Genomic DNA, 23,547 nt, shown 5'->3' with positions numbered 1-23,547 from the left:
GAACCAGTCTTTCTGCAACTCTGTTGAATAAGCAGCAGAAAGTCTTAATATTTAGTTTTTACATCTTCCTTTATCCTTCTACATTTCAGGAGCTTTTTTTTATTACAGCTGATTTGCCTTTTTCCCCCTTTCACTATCAGACATTCAACTGCTTCCAAAGCAACTCTTTCTCTTACCTCATTTATTTCCTCCTGACCACTTTCCACTTCTCCAGCCCTCCTCTTCCTCCTCCCTTTCTTCCTCCTCTCCTCCTGGCCATGCTACACTGCACAGTGCATTAATAGTGGTATGAAAAATTCCCCGCTGAGACATGGTGGGATCGTCGATGCCAATGACTCAGAACTGGAGGAACAGAGAGTTAAAAGGCTTGGACTCCTTACAGAAGTTGTTCCACCCCACTGATGTTGCCTTGCTGACAAGGAGGCAAGGCACTTTAGCTGAAAGTTGAGCCGAGTGTTTTTTTATTGTAATCACTGGTATTCTTATATCGCAGTAATTGCAGCACTTCACCGGCTTTGCTCTGGCTTCTTTTAAAGGTATGAGTCTAGTTTTGTAAGTTAAAGATTCATGCCATTTGCTTTTATGCATGCGAATATCTAAAAAAGAAATTATTCAACCTAGGATTTGCTCAAAAAAGCTTTCTGAACTTGTTTTTTCCTAGTATATTTTGGCATACAGATGTTTGACTGCTCTGATGTTAGAGCCCTAAGATCTCAAAAGGCGCACACACACACACACACACACACACACACACACACACACACACACACACACACACACACACACACACACACACAGTCACCTACGCCATTAAATTATCATTTTAGAGGTATGATTTAGCCTCTCAGACTGTTAAATCTACATCTAGATCTGCTCCTTTCAATTTTAACTATTGGCATTATTCCCAAAAGGTTTGCAGTTTTATCACGAACAAACTTTATATCATCGACCAACACAAAGCAATGCATGACTGTGAGGTCGAAGGAATAACAGCTGGATGTTTTGATTGTGTCTCTACGGAGGTCAGAAGAATATTTTAACGGATTTCTTTGCAAAATAACTCAAGCTCTGTTAGATTGGATGGTATTCTTTCTAAGTTAGCTTTTTCTTAAAGGTGACACATTATGTTTTCTTGAAAAGGTTAAGACAGGGCGACACAAAATGTGTACATTACATTTTTTTGCACACAGTCATTCTTAGATAATGAGATTTTAGTTTGTGCAGTTCTGCCTATTTTTAGCTCTCTTCATTTTAGGTTAACTTTAAGTTTTGTACCTTTAAATCCTCATAAGCTGCTGCCTTTGAAAAGCATTAGTAGGACCTCGTGCACAACCAATAAGAATGCAGAAAGTGGTTTCTAAATGGAAAGTCAACAACAAAACACTTTTCTTTTCCAGTAGCCATTGTACAGCACATACAACAGTAAAACCAGCTGACCAAATGTGCTGGAGCTCTGCTTGGGTTGCTAGGTAATGGGCGAGCACAGCCCATTAGCTGGAGTTGCTAGTTAACGGAGCAGCGCCCATTGAATATGACTTGACAGTCAGAAGTGTTCTGAAATGACTCATTTTCCAGACACCAAAAAACATGAACTTGCCCAAAAAAGAAATGGCAGGGAGTTTTGTTTGTTTTTCTCTTTTTGCTGCTTTTATAAGCAGTAGAGACCTAAATGGAAGTACAAAAACATGTAACATTTGAATGTTAATTTCGCATCAAAACCAGATTTCTGGAGTGCTTAAAAAGTTGTCCTGTCAACAGTCTCCCACCCAAACTATGGATTTCTGCAGCTCCTCCAGAGTCACCATGAGCCACTAGGCTGTTTGTTTTTATAGTTCAAGGTATGATTGGCATGACCCACTTAGTTGTGTCATCCTTTCCACTTTTAGATGATGATCACTGGGGACCGTTAATTAATAAACACCACCAGAAACATAAACATGGTTAAATCAGTGTTATAAACAGTATCTCAAGCTTTGAACAACATCCCAAATTTAGCAGTTTGAACATCTGAGATCTTCTCAGAACATTTGTTTTTAAACCAACATCACCAATAAATTATTACAGTTAATCTTTGAGATGGCTCAAAGATGAACTCTAATGGAAATTGAGTAGAAATTGGTGTAACAAAGTAAAATGGGCTCAGCAGTTAGATTTTAAGTAAAAATGTTCAGTTTTTGGTATCTTTCACTTCTCTGTTTTTCTTTGTGTTGGTCTACATTATAAAATGCTAATAAAAAATCACTGAAGCCTGGTTACAACTTGACAGATCATTAAAAAACTTAGAGGAGCAAGGACTTGTACAACGAACCTCTGGTATGTATCTATATCAAGTTATGTGCTAATTTGACCATTCTGTCCTGATGCTGTTTTTCATGCTAATATATGGGAAACCCCACATATCATCAAACCTGCAGTGTGTCATGCTCTGTTGTCTCTCTTATACCTGCAGTTATTGACAACAGACAAAACGGGAGCAAAAGAGAGAAATGTGAATCTCAGTTGCCATGCCGATCTATCTTTGGTTTCAGGTGGCAAGTGATGGTTGGTCAATATTTATAGACCCGTTACAGCATGGCTCATGTTGGCGCTGTCATGTCAACTTTAATGTCTCAATCTGGTCTCCGCCTTCTTTTCCCCGTCTGTCCTTTCATTATGTTGCTGCTACCTGTAAGCGTTTATGACTCTACTTAGCTGTCTGGTTTTTATATACTTGTTACATATGATGTAATTTAACTGAAAATGCTCAGATTTTAACCCCGTCTGGATGTAGCTAGGCCTGTCGCAGTAAACAGCAAATCAGTTCATCCCATAATAAATTAAATCTATCTCAATAATTTCTATTTACATATTTATTATATTTCTTTCTCTCTCTATGATGCTTTGGTCTCAGCTAGTCATTTTTTGAAGGACAATTTTGTTTTCAGAAATGTAATCACTTTATTTGTTTCGGTTTTGTAAGATATATTTCAGTTCCAGTGTTAAATGTTAATTAGAATTTAAAGTTTATTGATCATTGAGGAACGGTATCATTATGCAGGGTTTCCCCCAGAGTATTATAAGCCTGGCGGGCCACCAGGCTTTACTCGCGCTCCCACCAGGCTGAACATTGCTTATTTATTTGTCTTTTTTTTAAAATGTTTAAATTTTTTCAGACTTTATAGTTGCTGTTCAGGTGTTAATCTTCCAATTTTTTAATAACGCATAATCAAGTGAAATTTTCAAATTTCCTGTCAACTTTAAACATTTTTTAACTCAAAAACACGACGGACCATTGGATGAACGACTAGCGCCCAACCACCAGGCTTAGCAAGTTTTCTGGGGCAAACGTTGTTATGCCATTAGCATTGTATTACTTGACAATGGTCTCAAAACAATATTATCAATTATCACAATAACTTCTGGGAAAATTTATCATTCAGAAAAATTTGTTATCGAGACAGGCCTGTTGTAGCACCAAGCAAAGTTCTAGTCTGGTTCAGACATTAGCATGTTTGTTGCATTGAAACTAGGAATGTTTGTTTATCTTTTATTGTCTTGATTCTTTTTGTCATCAGAATATGACAACAAATCATAATTTTTAATTGTTTCAATTAACAATTAAAAACTGTTAATTGAGATTTAACAGTTTTTAAATCTCAATTAAAAACTGTTCATCTTGTCAGGGTTATTATTATTATTATTATTATTATTTACTATTTTTGCAATGTTTGTCCAATAGAATTATCAATAAATTTGAAAACATGATTAAATGCAGTTAATGTGTAGCTGAGTGATTCAAATCATGTTTCTTAATGTGACTGTTGTCCTAACGAAGCGTATTACAAATGGGAATGTTTTTCAAGAGTAGTGTTTGTGTTTGTGGGGCTATAATGGATGTGACACACAGTTGCAACTGTACAGCCTTAGACATAATATAAGGATAGACGCCTCATGGACCGCTCTCTCCTATTGTCGCTGACGAGATTTAGGGCGGCCATCTTGGAGCGGTACACCACTCTACTCAGCGTTATGTGTTTAGCAGCACAATGACGTATCAGCGCATTTAATCGATCATAACACACTTTTTTGTTACTGTAAACCATATTCAAACATCTATCAAAGCAACATTTATAAACAATTGTATTTTTTAAGTATGTTTTTAATACATAGTTCATCATATTTAAATATGCTTAGTGGCTATAACAATAGAATAGGAATGGAATATTCTGATATCGATGTATGAAGAGCATATTACAAAGCACACACCCGTTCATAATTTATTTAGTAAATTATTTAGTAATATCAATACATATTTTATATAACTATACAAACACTAATAAATAATGATTAATACTGAATAATATATATTGGATACATGTTTATATGTATGTATATCCAGCCGACGATTTCTAGCTTCAGAGTGATTCAGCAGCAGAGATTGAGTCCAAAATCCGATGTGAGATTCATCCGTGCTGCAGTGAATCCGTCTCTCTTTATAGATTTCTCCCACTTCCTCCTCACATCGTGTCTTTAGGAAACCTTCAAAACAAAAATGGAAGATTTAGGATGTATCTTACTTTTGACAGAGTGAAAGAATATAAATTATAGTCTTTACCACCTGTGTAAACTTTGCTGGTGAATGTTATAACACATAATATAAGTTTTATAATATGTGTTATATTGTTTTATTTCTAATGTAGGCCCTTGTGTCAGATAATCTAAGTCAATGTTAGAGAATAATAAATGTTTTTAGATTAACAGAATCTCAGTTAGCCTTCATAGCGGGGCTGAACCCGTATTACACCAAGCACTGTAGCTAATATTAGCTGGTATCTCGCCGGTGGACATAAATACAGTAAAGTAATATTCTAATCACAATATATACACAATAATATGTCCATCTTACTTGTGAAATGTTGTCTATGGAGCCCTCACATAAATAATCCATAGATCCGAACAACAATATCCCTCAGTGCTGAGGCATCTTCTGCTGTTTTGGTTGAGCAAAGTCGGAGGGTATACCGCTCCAAGATGGCCGCCGTATTTCCTGCGCCGGAGCGGCCAATGCTGGGTCTACTCTTATATTATGTCTATGCTATACAGCTACCTAAACAAAGAAGTAATTAATTGTACCACAAAATGTCATGAGAAAATTTTAACTCCACTTCCTAACTTTCAGTTGGACGTTTGTGCAATTTCTGATTGAATATTTGCAAAGTGAATAAGAAATTGTAGTTTTCCAGATTCTAGATAAAAGTCTTGCATTGTTCAGTACTTCAGTAGAAACTAAGGTTTAAGACCCTGGACCCCCATTAGCACATTTCTTCACCAAGAACTTGTTTCTTTAAGCTGAGATGAAAACCTGGAGCTGCATACTTGCTGCCATTAACAACTACACAGATTTCCAGTTCATGAACTGAGCAATCGCTTTAACTTCCTGGCGATTTTAAGGACTTTTCTCCAACCAACCGTGGCGCTAATTGGTGGCAGCATCTTGTCAAAGCAGCCGTCGGGGCCACAAGAGCAAAACGAGCATTTTGCTTAGTAATTACCCTATATTATCCTATCTGCTTACCATTCGCCATGTTGCGAAAACACTCATAACAAGGACTAATAATCACACAATATTCTACAAGACTTTTTATTAGTAGCCCAAGTCCTCTTCATAGAAGCCGATTGGATGATTAAATTATGTATTTAATACAAGGATTTGCAATTAACTAAAGAGCTGTTAGGGATTCTTGCTCTAGGGATGTACTGTTCTGATATTTATGTAAGAAGGATCTGCTTCACATATGGTTCTGCTGAGCTAATTGGATAATTCAGACTGATGGCCGCACGACGGTGAAGAGACGTCTGTTTTTATTAATCTACCCTTATAAAGTCCAATTTGTGTTCAATTCACCCGCAGCACCTTGTGAGTTTCCTCTTCGGCGGACGTAAATACTTCATTTTACATCTGAAGCGGTGTTTGCTAAACTCCCTCTGGCTTGGATCCTTAAGCCTTGTGTTTTATGTTTTTAAATTTTTTTTTTCGCTCGTCTATTTTCAGGACGGGCCCTCATGAGACTAACAGACAGAAAGCTGGAGCGAATGGGGATTATCCACGAAGCCCAAAGGCAGCACATCCTGCAGCAAGTCCTGCAGCTTCGTGTCCGCGAGGAAGTCAGGACGCTCCAGCTCCTCACACAAGGTAAACTTTTCAGCATCCAGATATCACATTGAGACGTCTACCTGCATTACACACCCTGCTGCCGTTGCTGAGAACCTAGTTTCTTCTAGGTGGAAAAATATCCAATAACAAACATTCTAATAAATATACCAATCATTCATTATTCACGAGCCATCTGTCGCCATGGCAATCGCTGCATATTTCAAAGCCTGGAGGAAATGATGAATCAGAAAATGATTATGCAACAAAAGAGTCTTGCAGAAACATTTTCCTCAGCTGCTCTGCTCACAAGCCACGGAGTCCAGATGACGATGGCTTGTTGTTAGTTACGTCTCCATATAGATTTACTTTTACTCGTGATGAGCTCCTGTAGCTTCAGGTCCCAACTCTGCTGACTCTGAACTTGTCGGTTTCTCATGTCGCAAGCAGAGATAGTACCTGAATATGCTGATATCTGCTGAGATACGCCGCAAGGTTGTTCCAGATGGTTGTTCCAGATAGACGTAACAGATGCAGCTAATGTATTCATGAGTGTGCAAGAGGTCCAAGGCTGTAGACGCCGAGCTGAAATGTAAGCGCACCACTTTTGTTTTTGCTCCCATTTTGTCATGAGCTGAACTCAAACATCCAAACCTTTTTCTCTACACACAGTAGACCTATTTTCTCTCAAATACTGTTCACACATCTGTGTTGGTGAGCACTTCTTCTTTGCTGAGATAATCCATCCCACCTCACAGGTGTGCCATGCAAAGATGCTGATTAGACGCCCTGATTGTAGCACAGGTGTGTGACAATAAAAGGTCATTGTGAAATTAGCAGTTTTGCTTTATTGGGGGATCAGAGAACCAGTTGGTATCTGGTTTGATTACCACTCACTCAGTGCAACCCACCTGTTAGCGTTCATGAGATTGATTGGGGGTTTTTGGTCCAGATCTCTCCAACAGCCGTGTGAAGTTGCTGGATATCGGCAGGAACTGGAAGCAGCTTGCTTTAAACACTGGACATATTTATATATTTGTCAGTCGACTAAGACAGAAATCTTATTGTGTTGTGTCACCACTAGGTCAGCTAGTTATTAACCAAAAGAATCTGAAAGTACGTCAAGCTGTCGGTAGCAAAACCTTTCTTGGTATTCTGCTAACGTCTGAGAAACACAACTTCGCGATCGTGGCGTTTCCATTAAATAAATGTAATTACAATCATACTTGAAGAAGTTTGCTTATGGAATAAATCAGTAAAATTATGGATGTAAACATAATCATATTTCAGCCACGGCAATAGCTCTCATCATCAACCATCAGTTAACATTAGCGTCTTATTGAGGCATTGTAACGACAAGCGACTTGTAATTAGGAATGACTACAAATAAATGTTGCATTTTGGGAAACTAGTTATGCCTGCCATAACAAATTTTGCTGAACGATAAATTTCCCCAGAAGTTATTGCAATAAACGATAATATTGTTGTTGAGACCATTTTCAAGTAATGCAATGCTCAAAGATCAATAAACCTTAAATTCTAATTAATATTTAGCACTGGAACTGGAAGACATTTTAAATATCCAAAATAAACAAATAAAGCAGAAACAACAAATAAAATGATGACTTCTTTGTCAAAATAGCCCTTAAAAAAAGGACTAGTTGAGACCAAAGCATCAAACTGAAGATCAAACTGGTACAGAGCGAGAGAAAAAAGAAAAATGATAAATGATGGAAATGATTGAAATTGATTAGTTGGTTTATTATGACAGGTCTGATTGTTGTCCGTTATTGCAGAAGAGCAATGGGTTCAACACTTTTGAATGATGGAGTCAACTGTGAATCATTGAAGTAGGCCAGTGCCTATAAGCACGTTGCTGCTTTATGCAAACTGCTGCGATACCAAAGAGTTTCCATTCCAGTTTTGTGAAAAACACCAATTTTGAAATGGCTGCAAAACCAACTCATCCTATCGCAAAAACCTGATTTTAAAATTACCGTGTCTCCATTAGGCAAAATCATTTTCATAATTCCAATATGCACAACAATTTTAAGATCTATGCAAATGAAGCTAGTTTCAGTTTCCAGCATCCAGCATGCCGAGGGGAGGGAATATTGATCGGTCCAATTTTCATAGGATATTATGAGATATGGGGATATGGGGTCATTTCTATGACCCCATATCAGTTGTGTTGGTTATGAAGTGGTGTTGCACGTGTGTTTTAAACGGGCCTAAGAAGGCAACAAAATGTCTAATGAATGAATTATATGTTTGTTGTGCTTCCTTATTTAATTGTCTTGAACCCATTAGTCTAGGTTAGTCATCTCTGCTGAGATACTGTGACCTTTTCCTCATATCTCAACAAAATAAGCTAAATATTTGAGAGTGACCGATTTTATTTGCTACCTCACTGTGTTTATTTTTTGTCATAAATATACTTTTGTGCCGTCGATGTTCAGAATACAGATGCCTCTTTTGTGACTTTGTAGCATTAATCAAAGGCAGCAAGGATCAATTCAGCCTCAAAATATGCAGAGGCTCTGTTTACAATTTATGCACGTATAACAGCAGTGGTAATCCATTATGTTAATTAAATCTTTTGATGAGCCTTTTTTAATTCATGTATAGCCAAACTAAAAGCCTCACACAGGTAAATAGCTGAACTGCCAAAGTTGAAATCAGTGGCAACAAAGCAGATGATGTTCCCAGTGAATCAAGCAGCTCCTGTTCATTTAGTTCAACCTAATGAAGAAAACACAATTTATGACTCTTTTCACAGTGCTTAGCCTTGGTGTGTCTACCCTATCATAGGGCTGTGCAATAAATCAATAATAATCACTGTCGACACGTAATCAATCAATAATGCATCCAATAGCATTTTCACTGAACTTTGATCCAGAAACGCACAGCATTCTGGGGGCTGTTGGCAGAGGAAAGCATTAGCTGCTCTGCTCACTCTTTGGTTACCTAGCAACAACCTTTGAGTAAGTTGTGGTTACCTAGCAACTACCTGCTGAGTAACTTGTGCAGCAGCAGTTTAAGGTTTTGCCAACGTGCCTCATAGCTTCTTAAAAATAAAACAAAACAAATGAAAGGAGAAAATGAGTACAACTCGGTAGGAAACTGGATAAAACTGAGAAGGTCACACCACCAGTTTGACTGTATTTAACATATTTAAAACAAAAAGAAGCGAATCATTTTCAGCCATATACTATACCTTAAACTGAAGCAGTGTGTCACAATCAACCACATACTGACAACTATGTATTTTACAGATATTATCTTTTACTAGAAAGATACCGTATGTGATTTTTTAGGATTTTTCACCCTGAGTCTGTCGCAAACCAAATCTTTTACAAACAGAACACAATTGAGGGTGGTACAAATTAGTTGTGGGTATGTTATACTTCCAAGGAACAAAATGAAATCTGACTTTTGGTCTAGATGGAAATCAGCCAGTATAGATAATTTTTCCATTGCTGTATCCCTTACAGGGCCGGCCAAAGCATTTTTGGGGCCATAAGCAGATTTTCATTTGGGGGGGCCCCCCTTGCCAACATGTCAACACCAGATTCCTAAACTACTCTGTTTGAAACAAACCTACTATCATTAGCATCATCTGTAGTTAGCTTACATCATACCAGTGTTGTTATGACTATTGATTTTAACCTTACAGAAGTAGCAAATGCGGTGGGCTTTATCGCATTATCATTTATTGGGATACATTTTTATAAAAATGTTGATTTCATTGTCACAATAAAGTCCAATTAATTGTAAAAAAAAAAAATCTAAAAACGGTGGTAAAAAGTTCTCATCACTTTTATCGTTATTAGAGTAGTACTGTAAAATATTGTGATAAAAGTCCATATAGCCCACCCCTTGCCCAGAGTGGTATTCATTTATATATTATTATTTCATATATTAAATATTATTATTTCATATTATTTCAACTATTTGAAAGAAACGCCAACTGATGGACAATACATTTACAGTAAATAAGTTTACAAATGTAATGTCTTGCATTTCTCCAACAATGGCCAACTGCAAACAGGAAGAGATTAACCATTATTTGTGCAACAACTATAAAATTAATAGAAATAGGTTTCTATGTATAATAACATTTATTGTTCAATGTTGTATTAAATATATATACGTATATATACTTTTATCATACTAGTTTGGTGCTCTTGGGTGCCCCCTTGTGGCATGGAGGCCCTAAGCAGCCTGCTTAGGTCGCATGTGTCTTGGGCTGGCTCTGGTTTCATATGACAATATATGGGGAGGCCCATCATTCATCATCGCTGCACAAACTTTGTTCCACCAAACAACAATAGTCCCAGCTATTCCAGTAGCATGCTTCATGTTCTCCTTGTTCTCTCCTTTCCACCCTGTGAAGCTCAGCCTGTCTTGTTTCTCGCTCAGCAAATCCAGCAGCTTTCCTTCGCCAACCACCAGCAGCAGCCCGCCTCAGCGCCGCTTGTTCCTTCACACCCATCTGCACAGACTCTGAGAAACGGGGCTGCCGCAGGGGCCGAGGAACAAATTCCAGGGTTCCAGATTCTTGGAAAACATTTGGAGTGAAATAAAGCAGGCTCTCGGTTTTTATTCCCTCAGCGAGGTGAAAATAGAAAGTGAGAGGAGGAACAAGAGAGGGCATTTAGCTGAGTGATGAGACTCGCTAAAGGCTACCCTCAGCATCCCAGGCCTTTCTTCCCTTTTTTGTCTCTCTTTCTTGCTTCATCATCCCTGCTCTTCATCGCCTTTCTTCTGCATTGATGATATGGGAGCAGACAGCCCACCCGTCTCAGCAGGACACTGCCTTTTAGAGCATATCTGAGCCTTGGGGATACTCACTGAGAAGCCTGAAGTTTGACAAAGCAGAAAACTGTAGAATTGTAAAGGCAAAATCAAAAGGAAGAAAATCAAAGAGCATCTCTTTTTTTTTTCTTACATTATTTTGAATAAAATACAAATTAATTACAAGTAAGAATGGAGCCATAGAGTGAACAAAGCAAACAAACGTGCTCTATGACTTTGTTGATTAGTTTTTAATTTGCATGTTTCAATCTCGAGTCTAAATGTTCAAAAGTAAGAAAAGGTTCCTCCCTTAGATTTTTGTTCTTTTGGCAGAGATCAGACAAAACTTGGAAGGAGATGAAATGGCTCCAAGGCAAACTTCATTTCGTTGTTAATAAAGAGAGACGCAGTGGTACGCAGTTTGAAGTGGAGGAGCGAAGGAAACGAATGAAGTGAAAAAGTGGCAACGGATGAATGGTGATGAGGTAATGAAGAAAAAGAAGAGGAAAAGAAATGGTACAATTGGTGAGATAGGTGCCAAAAATGTTGGACGACGAAATGGAGAAAATCTGGAGGTGTGAAAAGCTTCGATTTGTCTCTGGATTTGTTTGCATGGATGGATTATCTTTCTATTTTCATTAGTTGACTCATTTTACCTTCAAATCTCGGATATGGCCTTTGATTCTAGTATAATTAGACACGTTAAGAAATCTGGCACCAACATAAAAAAAATTCTGTGATTAAATTATCTGTGATTATCTTTAAAAAGCTGAGCCATTTTGAAACATGTCTGTCAGGATTAAACTTACAAGCATAAAACAGTAATTTGAGAAAACCAACCTAAGAAACTAAAATGGAAATTGGCATATTGAAAAACAAATACTTTATTTTGGTCTTACTATGAACATATACATTGCAATATGGAGTTTTGCATTTACTCTGTCAACATGAGTATGTTAGCTGTGCTTATTTTTTATTTTTCATATTAATACTGACTGACTCACTGAGAGTGAAATTTTAATAGCATGCTGTATGGTCAGAAAAAAATCAACTGAAGTAAGCAGAAAGTAGTTTAAGCCCAGAGGTTCACTGTTAGCTTCAAGCTGTCAGCATGCTGAGGTGACTGAAACTTTATGGGTGCTCTGAAGTGCGCTCAAGTCAGACAAGCTACTAAAACCAACATCTTCTTAACACCTCTTGATAATTATAGTGTAAAAATTAATATGAATCCTTCTCCAATAATAATATAAAATAAATTATCTTTCTGTAGTAATGATGACCTGTTGTCTCTACAAAAATAGCTTTATCTTGAAATAATGGTAAAACTAAACCATTAGCTCAGGAAAAGCTAATTATTTTGCTGTTTTTGACTTATTGTTGGTTTCTTGTGATCTAAAAAGTTTCACATTTTTGTACTGGCATTTGGGTTTCAACTGCTTCTAGAAACAGCCGCTTTTTTTTTTTTTTTTTTTAGCAATAAGTTAAGTTTTTTGATGTCTGGAAAACAGGCCTTTTTAAAAATCTCATAATTGCTAAGTTGTAATCGGCGGACACTGTGCTGTTACCTAGCAACCCCAGCCCATCCCGTCACCTGGCAACCCACTCAGAGCTCCAGCATGTTTGGTCAGCTGGTTTTACAATAGCTGCCGGAAAAGACAAGTGTCTTGTTGTTGACTTACTATTCAGAAACCACTTTCTGCATTCTTGTTGGTTGTCTTAGCGAGTCTTCTGCTTTTCAGTGATGTATGGTTGTATAATTGTGCATCTTGCAGCCATTTTTATGTTGGTGTAAATGTTGAGTTTGAGGGACGTGGCCAGCAGCAGCTTATTTGGATTTAAAGTGAAAGGAGGCCCCAAAAAGCTCATCCTGAACTGAACAGACTAAATTGTCATTACCTAAGAATGATTTTGAGCAAAAAATTTAATGAACATGTTTTGTAAAGCCTAGGGTCCGATCCTAATCTGTTCAAGGAAGCTGAATAGAGTTACCTTTAAGATCCTTTTCAGACACTCTCCATCCAGTCTCACTGAGCTTGAGCTGTTTTACAAAGTAGATTAGTTAAAAAACCTAATTCTTTAGATTTGCAGAGATGTGGCATTAGTAGCCGCCTGCCCTCTCAAAGGAGTCTCTAATGTCTATCTCCAGCCATTAATGGGCGAGATGCAGAGACGCTGGACAACCCTTCACTCAGTCTCACCTGAAAGCTGTGAACAGAAATTATCTGAGAAAAACTCAGACGTTCACAGAAAGACAAAAAAAACCTTATCGAAAAACCCTCTCTGGGATGCTAACAAATATGAATGGTCATATTAACGGAGGTTAGAATATGATCATTTAAAAGTACAATATGCAACTTGGAGAAATGTAACCAGTCAGAACCAGGAGGCGGGTCTTAGCGCTGCCAATCACCCTCATGTACTCTGCTAAATGTGTGAATAATGGAAAAACAATTTACCTTCACGTCAAAACCATTTACCCACCATCATCAGTGGCTTGGCTTACTAGCCTAGCATTCACAACAATCTGCTATCAAGGGGAAGGAGCAGGCACATGCGAGGTTGATTGACAGCGTTAAGACCCGCCTCCTGGCTCTGATTGGTTGTTTCTAGTCAGCACTGGGAGAAAGTAATCGAGACTGTGAAGGTTGCAGACCCCTAGTTTAAACAAATATGTAAAATGAATATTTTTTCACAGTAGTTGCATACTAAAGCTTTAAATGAAGCGGTAATTAATGTGTGCACTTGGCATCAGGAAGAACATGAAACATGGCCACTAGAGAGAAAAAAATCCATCTGAAATGAGAGGATCTGGAGTCAGGAAGGTACACAAAAGGGTAAAAGCACCGTGTCGTCAAGAGAGCGAGGCGTTGTAATTACTCCAGTGTACCCAGCCAGAATTAGCTCAATGGACAGTGATTAACCTTTAAGGCTTGCTGGGCCATGGCAGGGAAATAATTAGATTTCCCTCACCGTCGTTTTTGCCACAGGGACGGCAGAGGCTCAGGATCACTTATTGCTTATAATCATCAGAGGCGGGCTGAGACTCTCCAAACAGAAACCGATATTCCAACAACAAAGCCCTCAGAGCATCAGGGTACAGTCTGGTTAGAGTTAGAGCCGTTTGATGAGCAGCTTGCCAACTACATCCTGAGCAGGAGGACATAATGAGCAGCACATATTTCCTATACGTGACTAGAGCTGATGTTCCTCTAAATGTGCTTTGTTTCTGCACATTTAGACCCATCTATTATGCACGGCAGGAAAGGAAACAGCAGGAGGAATGCAGATGAAACTCTGAACTTACAGGTGGAATACTGAGAACAGTGGGAGTCTTTTCCAGATTTCTTAATTTACACTTGGTGTTTTCACTTCAGGGCGATTTCAAACACACAGTCGATCAGTCAAGTTTATTTGTATAGCATATTTCAGCAACAACAAAGTTCAAAGTGCTTTACATCATAAAAAAACAAAATACAAAGTCATAGAACACAGTCAACAGTAGAAGTGCTACATTTTGTCAAGTGCCACTGTTGCACATCAAAATGTTGGTCAGTGTTTCATTTATTATGATTCAGAAGAAACTCTAAACAGCTGGGGTTTTAGTCTGGATTTAAAGGAACTCTGTGTTTCAGCTGTTTTGCAGTTTTCTGGAAGTTTGTTCCAGATTTGTGGTGCATAGAAGCTGAATGCTGCTTCTCCGTGTTTGGTTCTGGTTCTGGGGATGGTTGATACGACAGCAGATCTTTAATAAACAAACAACAGTATTTTAAAGTCTATTCTCTGAGCTACAGGGAGCCAGTGTAGGAACTGGGTTGATGTGCTCTATCTTCCTGGTTTAGTCAGAACTCCAGCAGCAGCGTTCTGGATCAGCTGCAGCTGTTTGATACACTTTTGCAGTAATCAGTGTGACTAAAGATAAATGCATGGATGAGTTTCTCTGTCTTTCATGAAAAGATTTCTCAAATGTTTGTGAAGAGTCAAAACAACACCCAGATATGTTTTTGATGAGGGAATAACATTATAACATGCTATATGTTAAAATTTAAATTAAAATACAGTAAAATTTAAGCGCCCAGGCCTAAGAGTTTCTCTCTTAGTTAAGGTAACGATGCCTGATTGAAGCCAAAAGACGTCGGTAAAAATAACTAAAGCCGTTGTGAACGCCGCACACAAACTCCTTCTGGTTGCAAGCAAAGCTTATTTTCCCCAGAGAGCCTCAAAATGCATCGCCGATTTATTTACTCAAACTTTTAATAGAACAGCAACATTTTATGTTCGGAAAATTAATTTATTTAAATAATGACCACAATGAGACCGCCTTTTACTCAGTTTAATCATGCTAACAGGCCGTTCCACTGCCTGTTTTACGGATTCGAGTATAAAAAACAAAATACAGAATTAAACAAAAAGTAAATTAAAAAGTCGTTTTGAGTGATTTGGTGAATTAAAAGTAAATACATGATGGAAAAGATCAAACATGTGCATTAAAGAGGCTGTGAAACCAGAACCGATGTTGAACTGAATTAAAAATTAATGTACCAGATTTGAGGTTTTATTGTACTGAAGGTTGAGGATAAATCCAGGAACAAAAGTCAGCATGCGTTTTTCAATGCAGTATTCTCAACTTGATGCAGTTGTTCTCTAATCTAGTAAAAAAATGGGATTAAAAACTGAACATCTGGCTAATTTCTAGAATTCAAACTCCAATTTGAAAGAAAATTGCAGTTTGTTGTTTAATTAAGATGTCTTACATTGTGATTTTTGTGGGAAGAGGTGCTGCTAGATCTGTAAAATTAACTCGCTAAAGATTGGAACCTGCTAAGCCGTCATCTCTCTGCTCCTCTTTTAATTGATTAAACCAAAAAAAAGAAGCTTTTGTATTAAATTTCACGCCTGTAAACTTTTCAGGGTTTCCAGTAACAGCCTGATGCCAGTAAATATGCTATTACTGACTTGTGAAATCATCACTTTTAATAGCAACTTAAATTACTTGAATTACACAGCTGACGGAGCTCATGGAAAGTGCTTTTTTGAGAATGTGGTGCTAATCTGTGAATGTAGACACAGGCTCACTGCGTACGCTTCATTTACTGTAACAGAGTCTCATTTGAATCAGGAGACAGAGTCAACTTTAGGGAAATTAATCAGCTTTGCTGTTCCTCGTCTGCCACTGTTTTTTTTTTCATATTTAAAAAAAAAAGTCTGCAGGAGGTTTGTCATGTATAAATAATTGTGAGAATAATAATTCCATATTCATGGATCACATCGTTATTGAAGTGTTTATTTTTTTATTAATCTTCCATTTAACAAGAGTGGCTCTGACTTTCTTGGCTGCAGTATTTCGGGATAATTGTCTGAATTTGTTTTCCAGGCCCCAGTGTGCTGGTGTCTGTAGAAATCTGTGGCCTCGGGGCAGTAAATGAAGGAAGTCTTCTTGTTTTGCTCCAGCAGTCCTCGCTTCCTTTACTGCAGGCATCTTAATAAATTATTTCTCACCGCTTCATGAAAGGAAACACTCCGATCGGAGCGCTTTGCTAAACTGCATATCTGTCTTTTTACACTTGATCATCTAAAGTTTGCTGACGTGAAGATCGGTAGCCTTCGCTGCGCCGCGAACAAATGAAGGGAAAATGTTCACGCCGATCGAGTAGCACTTCATTTCACAGTCTAGAGTCTGTTTCATAACAAGAAGGCAAATCAATAAATGACTGTAAAAGCTCCTACAGAGAGAGTCTCTCCATGTAGGACTAGCAAGCATCTTGAAAATGTCTGAATCTGTTTAATTACTCAATAAATGGATTTATTTTACACAGTAATATTTTCAAGCAAACTTTCCAGGAGTTTATCTGTCAAATAAAACAACACAATTACAATTTAAACAAAATGAAAATTATATTTTTAAAATTCCATAAATGTTAAGGGTGCATTCATGCTGGCCCTGTTTAGTCCGCTTCAATCAAACTCTAGTTCGTTAGTGTGAATGCGTAATAAAACTCTGATGCAGACCAAAAAGGTGAACTCTGACCTGAAAATCCAGGTGTCGGTTTAGTTGAAGTGAACTCTGGCGCAGTTCGAATGCAAACCGGAGGCCACTCCAGAAACGGGAAGCGGACTAAAGCGCAGAGCATTCTGGGTAAATGCAACCAAAACAAACATACATGTCTGGAACCAGCATTAGAAATGGTTCCTGCTCTTTTACCAAAGACAAAAGAAAATCCTACAGCCGATAAAATCTGACGCCACTCCATTCTTGTTTACATTTTGCAAAGAAGGAAGTTGTGCTCATGTCTTCCTCTGAATCAGTGCCACACACGTCTTCCTTCAGTGGTTCTTCATGCAGCGCCACCTCAGGCAAGGAGGGGAACAGTTTTTTCTTTTAATTTAGATCGTTTGACGCAGTGGCGTGTGAAAGGGAAAATATCGTTTGTATTCCTGGCACAAAGTGCAATTTTATAGCACAATCAATTAACTGTTTACTTTATTTGTTGTAGAAATGCTTTTAATGAAATATGACTTAAAATAAATTTTACTTCAATGTTTAACACGTTGAAATTGGGGCTCTGTCTCTTTACTGCTGCTCTTTCTGAAACTCCTCCTTCAGGAAGTTGTCCCAACACGGCTCCTCTATGAAACCATTAAAAACATTACCAGTGATTCACTGAGAAGTCGCTTCTATAATAGGTTTAGCAGATGTTTCACCAGATGTTTGCTGATTTCTGCTGACTAGTCTGAAGGAGCTGCACCCCGAAGGCGGGGCTAAGAAAGTTGCCTTTACGTAATTCTGCCCCTTTAAGGTGAACCAGCAGATGAAAATGTAACAAATGTTGCCATATTGGCCCCTGGCTGAACTGAGTGTCCTGATACATCAGATAGGAAACATCTTTATGCTATGGCTAATCATGAGCAAGGAACAAGAAAGATTCTGTAAAAAAAAAGTGTAGCTGATCTTGTTAAACTGATGTAAACTGGATTTTATTTCACTTTTCTATCCAGCGATGGATGACAAATTGCGCATGTCCCGCTGGGCATCAGGGATGAATACTTTTAATCTTTTTTCCTCCAGAATATGTATTGAAATGAAGCTCCTTAACTCTAAAGCCTCGTGGAGCTCGCGGTAACTCCTGTCCTTCCTTTGAGCTTTTTTCTCTGTGAATCAGATGTTTTTCTGGAGCGTGTGGGGAACTGAGAGCTCTCATTATCCGAGTCCTCTCCTCGGGCTGCTGCTCTCTGCGAGGGCAAATTCTCCTTAAACGTCCCCTCCATTCTTCCCTCGCTCTTCCTCTTCTGCTCTTTTTTTTCTACCTCTGGTGAAGGTCAGATTAGCTCTTTATATACATATATATATATAATTTCCTGTCGGTGATTTCTCCCTCAGAGGCTCCAAGCTTGAGAGATGTGATAAAGGTTAAGACAAAGTGAATAATGTGATTTTCTTATTCAAAGAGGCGACTGGATGTCTAATGTCCCTCTTAAAGTCCACCAAAGTCTCATTTTCTCTTTGAATATGAACACAATGTCGATGCCAATGGGTGACTCCACATTAGGAGCAATTTCAGGTTTCTACGCACAAAGAAAATGTCATTTATATCTAAATGATCACCTAATACCACAAGTTGACGTCCTCTATAGTGCTGCATGCTTCTGTTGGTAATAATGTCACAAAACAGAATAATTACTTCCCCTGCTGAGTTGCCTCTTGTTGACTGACGAGCAACTAACTGTTAAAACAAAGGTATTGTTGAATGCTAAAAGAACAAGACTCGAGCATCTATGCAATCACATATTATAATGATTAGTATAATTACTTTAGAATATGAGTAAATTTTACTGGTGGGGTTTCTATAGTTCTGAGTCTTTGGCATTTCAGCTAACTTTCTGAAATGTTTGCTACTTTGTTGCTCTATGAAATGTTTTATTTTGTTGTATAAAGCAAAGGTTAATTATTTTTTTTTTTTAAAGTAAATTATCAGCAAGATTTAAGAGGTTGTTTTAAGTTAATTCCTCAATATGGGAAAAAAGTACCATTTTCAGATTATTTCAATTATAGCAAAATGTCTTATTAGTAAAATAATCTGCCAGTGGAAATAGTTATTCATTTTAAACAATATTAAGCAGTTATTGATATGAAATAAACTTGCACTCAGAAGTTAATTGGAGGTTAGTTTAGATATTTAGATATTTGCATGGCTCATAAAAGAAAAATCTGTATCATTCTTGAGCTGTGGCCACACATCATTATTCCACGGGCTGCGTATGGCCCCTGAGCCGCACTTTGAACACCCCATTGTATAATAACAATAAGTTTGGGACTTTTTCTTATATGTTTCCAAATCATATGTTATTCTTAATTATCAATTATCAACAATACAAGTTTACTTGAGAAATAGTGATTGTTTTTAAATTAAATTAATCTCTTTATTTTGGTTTAATATGCTAACACTGTTTCTTTTTTTAATGTTTTTACTTTAATCTCGCATCAGAACATCATTTCAGCCAAGTATGGATTCAATGCTGGATAATAACTTGCATTAAAATCACAACCAGGAAATGGATGAAAAGAAAAGCACACAGAAAGTATTACAGATAATCAGGAAAGATAAACAGAGACTCTGAGGAAGAAATGGAGAGCACAGGTGGAATTGCCCAAAGGCACAGCATCAGCACTCGTCCTGTGTGTGTGTGTGTGTGTGTCTGCCTGTGTATGTGTGTGTGTGTCCCTGCCTGCGTGCCTCAACATCCTGGCCTCTAACCCTTGGCGGAGGAAAACAGATTGCTTTGACAGGTCCACTGACATCATGAGATGTTCTGCTCTTTTGCCAGAGTCTCTCGGGAGTCTTTGGCTGCCAAATGTCCAGCAGGGCTTTAGGCTTCGCCGCAGTGAGAGAGAGCTCTGTAATGTCACTGTTGTAGGGGAAACTCAGCTGTCTGGATGCTATGTGTTACATGAGACATGATTTTACAAAATAATGAATAAGTCATGGTAGAATCTGGACAGTGTGCTGGTCTTCTGGCTCCTTCACCAGGTTGTGCTTTAGCAGCAGGTTTCGTGTCCGCTACGCGTTAATTGGTGTCCATCTTGAGGACGGTTTGTTCCCACTTTGAGCCAATGATTCAGACTAGTTTTCTTTCATCTACTGTCAAGTACGAAGCCGAGAGCGGACGTTTTCCACAAATACTTAAATTTTAGTTACAGTCAGATTTTGCAATATGGCTGAAAAATTTATCACGATGTAAGCATTTTATATTGGTAGGTATTGATAATTATGGTTTAGTTTTTACTTTTAAGTATCTGAAATGCAGCCAAACTACTGATGTGATCTTTATACACAGTTTCCACTCTGTTTTTTACTTTTACTTGTAAGTACTTCTGAGGCACAGTAGAGAAACTTTTAACTGCTATTTTTCCAGTTACTCAACAGGTTGCTAGGTAACCAAAGAGTGAGTGAGTTGCTAGGTAACCAAAGAGTGAGTGAGTTGCTAGGTAACCAAAGAGTAAGTGAGTTGCTAGGTAACCAAAGAGTGAGTGAGTTGCTAGGTAACTAAAGAGTGAGTGAGTTGCTAGGTAACTAAAGAGTGAGTGAGTTGCTAGGTAACCAAAGAGTGAGTGAGTTGCTAGGTAACCAAAGAGTGAGTGAGTCAGTTGATTCCACCAACTTTGCTTAGCTGGCAGTGAGGGACTGAACGTCTTTCCTCTTCTTATGTCCCAAAGAATGCTGTGTAGTTCAGGATCCGAGTTATTTTTATTTATCTATTTATGTATTTCAAACAGTTAAAAAGAATAGATATACATATACAAAATAAATATATGCGGAAAAACCATTAGTAAATTTACCAACAAAATATTATGTAAAACAAAACAAAAGCTGGTCCAAAAGGGAGCAAGAAGCAGCAGTGGCTTATCCAGTCCTGTCCCTGAGTTCATTGAATTTATTGAATATTCTATCAGACGTTTTATCTATTGATATCGGTCACGTTTCTACTGCGATGTATATTATTACTAATTTACAGTACGTTCACAACAAATAGATTTTGAGCTCCAAGTGCGTCTGGTTTACATTCAAAGGCTATATGCAGGCACGTCCAGGTTGCGTCGCGATTTCAAGCGTTGGACGCTCGTCCAACGGTGGAGTTGAAAAGTTTGAACTTTCGTCGCTCAACGCAGAATATCAGCTGGCACACAGTGGTGCATTTTCCAAAATGATCTCAGCAAAAGAAGAAAAAAAACTATGCAGGATAAACTAATTGCTGCTGTTTGCGCTCGTCCTATAATTTATGACCAATCAAGTTATGACCACAGAGAGAGAAATGGAAAGGACTTTACTTGGAAGAGGATCAGCGAGGAAGAATGTCGGCCAAGTTATAACTTTTACTATTTGAAAATATTTCTCTGCATTTGAGTTATGCAAATCTGTCCAGCAAAAATGATGAACATTAAATAAACATATTTATTTAGATGAAATATGCAAGACATGGTGGAGAACCCATACGAAGGCGCCTCCTCTCAACGCCGACTTGAGCGATTTTGATGCGTCTGACACGCAAAACGTCACATCAAACTTTGAAGCACGTTTTTGTGAACGCACCATTATTGTCCAACCGATTAGCTGAAATCGGGTCAGTCCCGGGCTGCTTTTCCTTCCCAGTCCGCCCCTGATCACAACCTGAGCTCATTTATAAAACAGCAGCTCCAGTTGACGCCTCTTCAAACTCACTGATTTTGTTCTTTTAAGTCGCCTTTTCGAACCGGAAGTGGTCAGGCTTTCCACATACGTAATCAGTTTAGGAGGGAAACGGAGCCCATTAGGAAGTCATGGTATCGGTCGCCTGGGCAGCAGCGCTGGTTCCAGTCAGTCTGCTGCAGCCTCCAGCCTCCCTGACCACCTCCGGACATCCAGGAGCCCAGACGGCCTGGACAGACCAGAATCCTCAGCGCACGCCTCCAGCTTCCCAGCATTCGCTCATGATCTGACAATCTCTTGGATCAATAGCCAGAGGACACTCACTTTTACTCCGAGACAATCCATTACTCCCGTAAACATGCCCCCAGCTCTGGCTCCAGAGCTGCTGTGTGTAATGGAGAAGAATGGGGGGAGAAATGGCACTCAAGGACTTGTTTTGGCTGCTGCTCGTCAAGGCAACCATTACGCAGCTTTGAGTCGCTGGAGCCCATCAGTTAATGCATAATCAGGAGAGACGAGATAATGTGCTAATGTGGCGCTGTTCTGTGGTTGTTTAATTGAGATAAGTTATTAATAGGGTTAGATTGAAAGTCCACAGCCTGCTTAATGAGCAGAGCATTAGGAAAACAATTCCTCGTTTTAAATGTTGTATCTGAAATGGCTCTGGATATATTAATGAGTCCATTAGTAGTTTTAGTATAAAAGCGCTATTACAACCCATTTACCTGCTTTATGACGTTACAAAGTTGTCACTTTTCCATTTTTCATGAGGAATAATGGGAAATGTTTCTCTAAAAGTAAATTACAGAGTGGCTTATAGGTGAGCTCCACGTTGATGCATCCAGCTACGCTCAAGGCTGGATAAATGGGAATAAAAGCCACATTTATTGAGTGGTCTTTTAGCGCACAGCTCTACATGGAGGGGAAAGTGTTGACTGAAGAGGGAGAGGGACACCAAGGACATTTTGAGTGAAATGGGGTGCAGCGAGCGGGTACATAAAGGGAAATGATGTATGCTCTGGCAGCACCGGATCACGGTTTGCGTATCCAGGATTTATGGTGCCGTTCTCGGCAACAGTACACCAACACACCTGATCATCCATTATTATTGTAACATCTCTCACTCGGGGGGCAGACATGATGGATGGGAAGCTGCTAATGACTTTGGGTTGAAATTATAATTACCCCAAAAGTGACACGGAGCATTTAGAAAGGTGGCGTTGGCCACTGGGCATTGTCTTTAAAGGACAGGCATGTATTTAACCTATCACGAGAAACTGATTTAGGAGGCACGAGAAATGAAGATTGAGGTGAAAAACACATTTTTAAAATATTTCTGTGCAACTTAATCAGAGCGTAACCTTCTAGTTTGGTGACATTTTTAACGGGAGGAGAATTTACCACAAACATGGCTATAAAGCATGTAGAGAAACGTGTTTTTATTCACTGTTCAATTCATTTACAGACCTTCAGACACGGGCCATGACTTCTGTGACAGAACATTTTATTATCAGATAATACAGTTTTTCTTTACAATCCCCTCTTTTTTGTTAGAAGAAAATATCTAAGCCACACCAACTTTTATTTTATTTCCACATTTGTTACAGTTTTATGCTGCTGAACTCAAATTTTACCATTTCTTGCTTGCAACCATTTGACTTTCTGAAAATGAGAACTTAAATAATTTTTTAAAACTTCAATTTAATATAAAAAAAAGTATTGAAAACGAAATAAAACATTTTGAGATTAAATTTTTTTATTTTCACTTTTTGTGCAGCCGTCACATTGAAAAACACTTGACTAAATCCCTGAAACTTTTATTATTTGGAGAAGTTAAATGTTTAAGTAATTTCCTCAATTTAAAGGACGGTTTGTAAAAACCCCAGGGAAAACCTTTAAGGACCCATAATTTATCCCATTAGTCGTTTTACGCTCGATTAC

At 38.3% G+C, this 23,547-nt stretch overlaps 1 protein-coding gene across 2 annotated transcripts in view; it reads left to right on the top strand.

Annotated features, from left to right (window-relative positions):
* samd12 (sterile alpha motif domain containing 12) overlaps positions 1-23,547 on the top strand; it is a 112,623-nt gene that overhangs the window by 39,589 nt on the left and 49,487 nt on the right. For both annotated transcript variants that reach the window (XM_088010398.1, XM_015002017.2), the window contains exon 4: positions 6,032-6,172. In XM_088010398.1, the coding sequence (XP_087866524.1) occupies positions 6,032-6,172 (141 nt within the window). The remainder of the gene's footprint in view (positions 1-6,031; positions 6,173-23,547) is intronic.

This window comes from Poecilia mexicana, unplaced genomic scaffold (genome assembly GCF_051168715.1).
Source record: "Poecilia mexicana isolate PSO_F unplaced genomic scaffold, ASM5116871v1 scaffold_11, whole genome shotgun sequence".
NCBI classification, from domain to species: Eukaryota; Metazoa; Chordata; class Actinopteri; order Cyprinodontiformes; family Poeciliidae; genus Poecilia; species Poecilia mexicana.
This window is presented reverse-complemented; position numbering and strand designations above follow the sequence as displayed.